At 45.0% G+C, this 9,715-nt stretch overlaps 1 protein-coding gene across 1 annotated transcript; it reads left to right on the plus strand.

The window, feature by feature from the left end:
* The first annotated feature begins 478 nt into the window (after nt 1-478).
* On the plus strand, nt 479-2,531 carry SCGB3A1 (secretoglobin family 3A member 1). The gene is given in 4 exon segments (XM_086413528.1): nt 479-624; nt 1,396-1,503; nt 1,506-1,561; nt 2,520-2,531. Coding segments are annotated over 4 exon segments (231 nt in total). The 5' UTR covers nt 479-569.
* Nucleotides 2,532-9,715: the final 7,184 nt, after the last annotated feature.

Below are 9,715 nucleotides of genomic sequence, written 5' to 3' on the forward strand. Positions count from 1 at the left end.
CCTTACTAACGGGGGAGGTGGCCAGGAGTGAGAACTGGACACCTGAAGGGCTACCCAGAGTTTGCCCCTGGTCAACCTCACTAGCCTCCCCACGACCAGAAGGAGCCACAAGGACACCCACTGCACAGCATTTTACGGTCTGAGAGCAGAGGAAAGGACTAGAGTCATATACCTGTCCCTTTCACACCCACAGTACTACTGAAGGTCAGATGGTATCAGGCTAGAGAGCTCTCCAGACAGGTGAAGGCCTGGGTGAGCCTTGTGCAGACAAAGCACAACCTCTGTTCCTGCACTCACAGGAGGGCCCAGCCCTCTGGCCCAGGAGACTGCCAAGAGGAAGTCCCTGAGACCTGGGATGGGGTCGGGGTACAGGTCTCCTAGGACCCACTGGCCTGAGCAGGAAGTTGGCCAAGGCTCTTCCTGTTATCTGAGCAAACAGTACATTTCTCAGGAGGGTAGAGTGAGGCCCTGGTTCTGGAGAAGGGTGAGGATGGGGTATATGAAGCCCAGGGCCAGGCTCTAGGAAGAGCAACTTTGGTCCTAGGAGCATCCACGGAGCCCAGTCTGCCATGAAGCTTGCCACCACCTTCCTGGAGCTCTGTGTGGCCCTGCTCAGCTACTCTGGTGAGTGCTGTCCGGCCTTGGCTCTTGGCTGCACCATGCGCTCCTAACATGGGATCCTTGTCCCCCTCTTCCATGCCAGCTGTTCTTGCCCCTGCTGCTTCTGCACCTTGGGCACCAGGCTCCTCATGCCCATCCCGCCAGTGGCCTGGATGAACCAGGTCATTCCTCTGCTTACCGCCTCCAAGGCTCCCCATCCCTCAGGGCAGGAAGTCTTGCTCCTCCCTAAAGTCTTCCAGTCCTCTGGGGTCTGTCCCCTGAGCCCTCAGGCCTCCTGCCCATTCCAGACTCTCTTCTTTACTCACCAACACCAGGCTTTCCCACCCTCAGTCTAGTGCAAGTGCAGGCCCTAGTCTGGAAACACTGACTTGATCTCTGCTTCAGTCTTTACAGCACAGCCCAGGCATCGCCACCTCTGGGAAACCTACCCTTGCTCCCACACAGCTCAGTTTCCCTCCTTCCACTCCCAAGCTGCCTCCTATGTCCTTCCATCCAACCAGACCCTTGCTGGGCCCCAGCTCTCTGGTTACACAGCCACGTCTCCCCACTGGCCAGGCCTGCCTGGACTCAGCACAGGGCAGACATCAGTGAGGATGGAGTAGGTGGTCAGGGGTGCTGGTCAGCTAAAAAGTCTCTCTAGGCACCTCCTGGAGGAGACCAGCCTTCAGCAAGCCTCCTCAGGACCCCCAGGTCCAAGTGAGTGGCTCGTCTCTACCTATGTTCACAGCCGCTGCTTTCTTCCTAAGCTCAGTGGTCAAGTGTGTGGTTCCACAGGCAGCTGCCCTTCCCCCGCCACGGAGGCCAACCCACTTTTCAAAGATGTCAACCCTCTGAAGTTCCTGCCATCCAGCCTGGGAATCCCAGTGAAGTATCTCACGGAGAGCTGAAGTGTGTGGCTGAGCTGAGCCCTGAGGCCACAGGGGTCTTGAAGGTTCTATTGGTAATTTGGGCGCCTTCCCTGTGGAGGCAGTCCTCTCCAGCCATCCTCCAGCAAAGTGGAAATACTCCACTCCTCAAAATCCTACAAGACACATCTGGGTCTCATGTCACTGAAACCTCATTTCCAAGTCAATCCTAAAGGAAATCAGTCCTGAATAGTCATTGGAAGGACTGACATTGAAGCTGAAACTCCAATATTTTGGCCATCTGATGCAAAGAACTAACTCATTGGAAAAGACCCTGAGGTTGGGAAAGATTGAAGGCAGGAGGAGAAGGGGATGACAGAGGATGAGATGGTTGGATGGCATCACTGACTCAATGGACAAGAGTTTGAGCAGGCTCCGGGAGTTGGTGATGGACAGGGAAGCCTGGCCTGCTGCAGTCCATGGGGTCACAAAGAGTTGGACATAACTGAGCAACTGAGCTGAACTGAACTGATCCAGACTTAACTGGCTCGAATTAAACACAACTGACTCCAACATCGGGAGAATAACACAGGGAAATATCTTATTGTTTAAGCCATGCAATGCTTGGAGGATATACAAGAGTATTTCTTAGCAACAATTAAAATAACCTTGATTAGTGAAGCTGGGTTTCAGATGCAATGAATTTAACCAGCGATTACCCACAGTTTCAATAGACCTGACCTTTTTCTTTTCCTATTTTTGACAAGTATATGTAGTGAGTTAAAATTTGTGTGGGGATCATTTTGATGCATTCACAGTCAAATTAGGGTAGGGAGGAGGCCACTTGGATCCAGATTAAATTTAAATTTCACTGTCAACACATTGACCACAAGGTTCTCAAGGGTTCTAAATCTTTGTGTAAAGCTCTGGTCTGGACAAAAACGAACCAGTAATGAGAGGAATTATTATCTCTGGCAAAGAAGGCGGGAGGGACATGACCTGATCCCAGGCCAATCTCTTCCAGCATTATACACGTATCCAGGCTCCTTGCAGGTGGTCTGGTAACGGTTCCTCAGTTAATGCACTGGATTAAAACATTCAAAGGGATCTCTGAGAGAACACTGTATGCACAAAACCTTGTTGGAACTGACAGTTGGCTTGGGAACTAGACCACGGATTCCATCATGACATGGCCCTGCTACATTCCACCTGGGAAAATCAGTTCGGGAAACTGAACTGGAAACTTCACAGGAAAATCAGTTCAGTTCAGTTCATTTGCTCAGTCATGTCCGACTTTTTGCAACTACATGAAGTGCAGCACACCAGGCCCCCCTGTCCATCACCAACTCCCAGAGTTTACCCAAACCCATGTTCATCGAGTCGGTGATGCCATCCAGCCATCTCATCCTCTGTCGTCCCCTTCTCCTGCCCTCAATCTTTCTCAGCATCACGGTCTTTTCAAATGAGTCAGCTCTTTGCATCAGGTTGCCAAAGTATTGGAGTTTCAGCTTCAACATCAGTCCTACCAATGAACACTCAGGACTGATCTCCTTTAGGATGGACTGGTTTAATCTCCTTGCAGTTCAAGGGACTCTCAAGGGTCTTCTCCAACACCACAGTTCAAAAGAATCAATTCTTCAGCGCTCAGCTTTCTTTCTTTTTTTTTTTTTTAATTTGTGTTTATTTTTTTAATTGTATTTAATTTTTAAACTTTACATAATTGTATTAGTTTTGCCAAATATCAAAATGAATCCACCACAGGTATACATGTGTTCCCCATCCTGAACCCTCCTCCCTCCTTCCTCCCCATACCATCCCTCTGGGTCGTCCCAGTGCACTAGCCCCAAGCGTCCAGTATCGTGCATCGAACCTGGACTGGCATCTTGTTTCATACATGATATTTTACATGTTTCAATGCCATTCTCCCAAATCTTCCCACCTTCTCCCTCTCCTACAGAGTCCATAAGACTGTTCTATACATCACTGTCTCTTTTGCTGTCTCGTTCACAGGGTTATTGTTACCATCTTTCTAAATTCCAGTGAAAAAGTTGGCTTAAAGCTCCACATTCAGAAAACGAAGATCACGGCATCTGGTCCCATCACTTCATGGGAAATAGATGGGGAACCAGTGGAAACAGTGTCAGACTTTATTTTCTGGGCTCCAAAATCACTGCAGATGGTGACTGCAGCCATGAAATTAAAAGACGCTTACTCCTTGGAAGGAAAGTGATGACCAACCTAGATAGCATATTCCAAAGCAGAGACATTCCTTTGCCAACAAAGGTTCATCCAGTCAAGGCTATGGTTTTTCCTGTGGTCATGTATGGATGTGAGTGTTGGACTGTGAAGAAGGCTGAGCACCGAAAGAATTGATGCTTTTGAACTTGGAGGTGTTGGAGAAGACTCCTGAGGGTCCCTTGGACTGCAAGGAGATCCAACCAGTCCATTCTGAAGGCGATCAACCCAGGGATTTCTTTGGAAGGACTGATGCTAAAGCTGAAACTCCAGTCCTTTGGCCACCTCATGCGAAGAGTTGACTCATTGGAAAAGACTCTGATGCTGGGAGGGATTGGGGGCAGGAAGAGAAGGGGACGACAGAGGAGGAGATGGCTGGATGGCATCACTGACTCCATGGACGTGAGTCTCAGTGAACTCCGGGAGTTGGTGATGGACAGGGAGGCCTGGCGTGCTGCGATTCATGGGGTCGCCAAGAGTCGGACACGACTGAGCGACTGATCTGATCTGATCTGATGTGCTGTCCGTGATCTCACGTGCCTTTCGGGCAGGGGTAATGGAGATGGACACCAAGCGGCAGGGCGGCCATCTGGCATCTCGGCCTAGAGCGGTTTCACAAGTGACATCTCAGAACCGGGGCTGAGACAGCCATCCCTCCCCGGGCCCCCCTCGGTGGCCGGGATGGGGGTGGGGTGGGGGAGTGTGAGGTTAGGGAGACGGGAGTGGGGGACTGGGCTAAGGGTCGGGGTCAGGGGGGGCGGCGCGCGAGGCGAGGGGACTGTCCCAGTCCCCCTGAGAAGTGAAGGCAGGTTCCATCCCCCTGAGAACTTTCTGCCTTCAGGCATGTGAGAGGAGTACGTTTCTCTCCAATCCACGGCCACGCATCATTTTCCGCCCTGACAGGAAAGCAAAGCAAGCATGGCAATAAACATTTTCTCAGGAGAAGCTGGAGATCCCTGTAAGGAAGCTATTCCCCATGCCTGGTGGCAGAGTGTTTTTATTTGTCCCCAAGTGGGTATGGAGGCATTCCGGGTCGCCTGAGTCAGGCGGCCTGACACCCTTTTGTGAGGCCGGTGCTCAGCTTTCTTCACAGTCCAACTCTCACATCCATACATGACCACTGGAAAAATCATAGCCTTGACTAGACAGACCTTTGTTGTGAAAGTAATGTCTGCTTTTTAATATGCTGTCTAGGTTGGTCATAACTTTCCTTCCAAGGAGTAAGCGTCTTTTAATTTCATGGCTGCAATCACCATCCGCAGTGATTTTAGAGCCCCGAAAAATAAAGTCTGACACTGTATCCACTGTTTCCCCATCTATTTGCCATGAAGTGACGGGACCAGATGCCATGATCTTCATTTTCTGAATGTTGAGCTTTAAGCCAACTTTTTCACTCTCCTCTTTCACTTTCATTGATAGGCACTTTAGTTTTTCTTCACTTTCTGCCATAAGGGTGGTGTCATCTGCATATCTGAGGTTATTGATATTTCTCCCAGCAATCTTGATTCCAGCTTGCGCTTCCTCCAGCCCAGCATTTCTCGTGATGTACTCTGCATATAAGTTAAATAAGCAGGGTGACAATATACAGCCTTGACGTGGAGGGGAAATCAAAGTGTCTAGAAAAGGAAGACCATGAGTATCACTTGAAGTCCCAAGGCTAGCTGCAATAGCTAGATTCTTTCTTTCTGTAGATTCCTGAGGAAGATGGAATATGGTGGAGAGAAAGCTAGATCTCTTTAATATCTTATTTTGCCAATTTGAGTTTGTAACCATGTAAGTATTTTACAAGACTAAAAATAATTAAAGCAACATCAAAAAAATTAAATTAAAAAAAAAGAAACAAGAATATCCACAGGCATATGAAAAGATGCTCAATATGGTTAATCATCAGAGAAATACAAATTAAAACTACAATGAAATACCACTTCACATCTGAAATATCACCGCACAAACTAGTGACAGGGAATATAGCCAGTATGTTGTAATAGCTGTAAGTGAAACGTAACCTTTAAAAATTGTGAACCACTATGTTGTACACCTAAAGCTTATGTAATGTTGTACATCAACTACACCTCAATATAAGTAAATGAAACAAGGTGGCACACGTGAAAAGAAGCTTAGCATTGATAGTCATCAAAGAAATGCAAATGAAAGGCCACAGTGAGATACCACCTCACGTCTGTCAGAAAGACCACAAATAATAATGTTGGTGAGGATGTAGACAAAAAGGAACCTTCATACATGGTTGGTGAGAATGTAAATCAATGCAAGTGGAAAACAGAATGGAGATTTCTCCAAAAAGTCAAACTAGAACTACCATATGATCTAGTAATTCTGCTCCTGGGCATATCTGAAGAAAATGAAAACACTAATTCAAAAGACACATACACCCCAATGTTCAGAGCAGCATTATTTACAATAGCCAAGACAAGAAAGTTGGCAACCTAAGTGTCCAACAACAGATGAATAAAGATATGACAGATACACACACAAGGGGACATTACTCAACCATACAGAAAAGAACGAACTTCTGCCATTTCCAAGAATGTGGATGGACCTAGAGGGTATTATCCTTAGGGAAATAAGTCAGAGAAAGACAAATATTGTATGCTGTCATTTATATGTGTAACCTAAAACATAAAATGAATGAATATAACAAAACAGAAACAGACTCATATATATATATATATATAAAGAGAGGAAACTAGCAGTTACCAGTGGGGAAAGGAGTGGGAAGGAGGAGCAAGATAGGGGTAGGCAATTAAGAGATACAAACTATTACTTACAAAATAAATAAGCAACAAGGATATATTGTGCAGCACATAGAAATATAGCCACTATTTTGTAATAACTTTATTTTATTTACTTTTTGGCTACACTGCATGGCTTACAGGATCATATTTCCCTAATCAGGAATTGAATCCAGGCCCCTATAGTAAAAGCATCAAGTCTTAACCACAGGACTGCCAGGGAATTTCCTATAATAATTGTAAAAGGACTATGATCTATAAAAATTTGCATCACTGTTGTGTACAATTGAAACTAATATAGTAAAATCAACTATACTTCAATTAAAAAAAATTTAAAGAAACATATAAACCAAATCTTGTTTCCAGTGGTGGTATAATCAGCAGAGAGAAACTATTTCAAGTAACATGAAAATGCAGTAATTTGGGATTCTACATCCTGCACCCCAAGGACAAGAACTGTAAAAACAATGAAATTTTCTGGTTGGTAGCATTGCTATACTGAGGCTATTCTTTGCATATTCTAAGCCAAATGAGTAATTATGTTAATGTCATTGAAACCTGGGGATTCCCTGGTGGCTCAGCTGGTAAAGAATCTGCCTGCAATGCAGGAAACCCCAGTTTGATTCCTGGTCAGGAAGATCTGCTGGAGAAGGGATAGGCTACCCACTCCAGTATTCTTGGGTTTCCCTGGTGGCTCAGATGGTAAATAATCCACTTGCAATGCGTGAGACCTGGGTTCGATCCATGGGTTGGGAAGATCCTTTGGAGAAGGTAACAGCTACCCACCTCAGTATTCTGGCCCGGAGAATTCTGTGGACTATATGACTGTATGGGGTCTCAAAGAGTTGGACACGACTGAGCAACTTTCACTTTCATTGAAACCTGAGATTTCTGGCAAAGTTGATACCGATATGAGATGATCAAAGTAAAAATCTTATACCTCAAGATTTGAACTGGAAGTACAATTATAATTGTATGGTGTATTTTTCCTTAGAAGGGAAAACCTCTTATCTCCAAAAAGGACCCAGGAACAGCCTAACCCTATAACTTAACTAATGAGAATTGTGGCCTCTAGATAACATTTCTCACTAAAGGAACCAGGGATCTTTCAAGGAATGGCTGGTTCCAGGTTTGTAGCAGGAAATGTGAAAGATGAACCTGAAACATCTTTCCATGTAGAACAAAAGGAAGTTACTGAAGACTATTGAGATTGTGCCAAAAAGACACAGAGAACAGTTTGAATACAGTACCCACCAGCCAAAGTTGGGGTAACTTGAACATCAGTAATGGTAATAAGTGGAGTAGATGAAATTCACTCAGTTCAGTTCAGTTCAATCACTCAGTCATGTCCGACTCTTTGCAACCCCATGAATCGCAGCATGCCAGGCCTCCCTGTCTGTCACCAACTCCCGGAGTTCACTCAAATTTACATCCATTGAGTCAGTGATGCCATCCAGCCATCTCATCCTCTGTCATCCCCTTTTCCTCCTGCCCCCGATCCCTCCCAGCATCAGAGTCTTTTCCAATGAGTCAACACTTCACATCAGGTGGCCAAAGTATTGGAGTTTCAGCTTTAGCATCAGTCCTTCCAAGGAACACCCAGGACTGATCTCCTTTAGAATGGACTGGTTGGATCTCCTTGCAGTTCAAGGGACTCTCAAGAGTCTTCTCCAACACCACAGTTCAAAAGCATCAATTCTTTGGCGCTCAGCCTTCTTCACAGTCCAACTCTCACATCCTTACATGACCACTGGAAAAATCATAGCCTTGACTAGACGGACCTTTGTTGGCAAAGTAATGTCTCTGCTTTTCAATATGCTATCTAGGATGGTCATAACTTTCCATCCAAGGAGTAAGCGTCTTTTAATTTCATAGCTGCAGTCACCATCTGCAGTGATTTTGGAACCCCAAAAAAATAAAGTCTGACACTGTTTCCCCATCTATTTGCCATGAAATGATGGGACCAGATGCCATGATCTTCGTTTTCTGAATGTTGAGCTTTAAGCCAACCTTTTCACTCTCACTTTCATCAAGGGGCTTTTGGAACCAGTCTGCTGTTTCATGTCCAGTTCTAACTGTTGCTTCCTGACCTGCATATAGGTTTCTCAGGAGGCAGGTCAGGTGGTCTGGTATTCCCATCTCTTTCAGAATTTTCCACAGTTTATTGTGATCCACATAGTCAAAGGTTTTGGCATAGTCAATAAAGCAGAAATAGATGTTTTTCTGGAACTCTCTTCCTTTTTCCATGATCCAGCTTGTTAAAATCCATATGATTTTGATATGGGGGAAATAGTTTGTGTGGTAACAGAGATACAAGGAAATCAACTCAGTGTTCTGAAAATTGATAAACATTTTTTAAAAATGCTTATCACTTTGAAATATGTACTGAAATATTTATAGATTAAATGATATGATGTCTGGACTTTGCTTTGAAATAACCCAGGATGTACACAACAGATAGGCTAGTTGAAACAAGATTAGTTATATAGTGGTAATTGAAGCTTGGTGATGGGTGAATCAAGTTCATTCAGTTGTTCTTTGCTGCTCCTGCTAAGTCACATTGGTCATGTCTGACTCTGTGTGACCCCATAGATGGCAGCCCACCAGGCTCCCGTCCCTGGGATTCTCCAGGCAAGAGTACTGGAGTTGGTTGCCATTTCCTTCTCCAATGCATGAAAGTGAAAAGTGAAAGTGAAGTTGCTCAGTTGTGTCCGACTCTTCATGACCCCATGGACTACAGCCCACCAGGCTCCTCTGTCCATGGGACTTCCCAGGCAAGGGAACTGGAGTGGGGTGCCATTGCCTTCTTCCAGTTGTTCTCTACACTACTGCATGTGTTAGAAATATTTCAAAACACAAAGTCAAAAAAATAAAAAGATTGAAAGTGAGAGAATATATGCAGCACATATAATTGATAAAAGATAAGTATCCTGAGTATGCAAAGAATTATGCATCAATCAGAAAAGGACAAAACACTCAATAGGCATAAAATCATAAGAGGAACCTGAAATATAATTGAAACCACAATGAAATATTATACCTACCAGACTACCAAAAATTAAAAATCAGACAAAAGCAAGCATTGGCTAAGTTGTAGTGAAGACCTTCACCACACGGGCTCCCAAATAGGTGGACACAACTTAGCGACTGAACAACAGCAAGTTGTGGAATGATGAAAAAAGCCTCACATACTGCTAATGGGAGAGTAAATGGGAACAAAGTCTTTGAACAAATTTAAGCATATCTAGTAAGTCAAACATGTGC

Source organism: Bos grunniens, chromosome 7 (genome assembly GCF_055505025.1).
Source record: "Bos grunniens cultivar Pamir isolate PY7600 chromosome 7, Bosgru_T2T1.0, whole genome shotgun sequence".
NCBI lineage: Eukaryota > Metazoa > Chordata > Mammalia > Artiodactyla > Bovidae > Bos > Bos grunniens.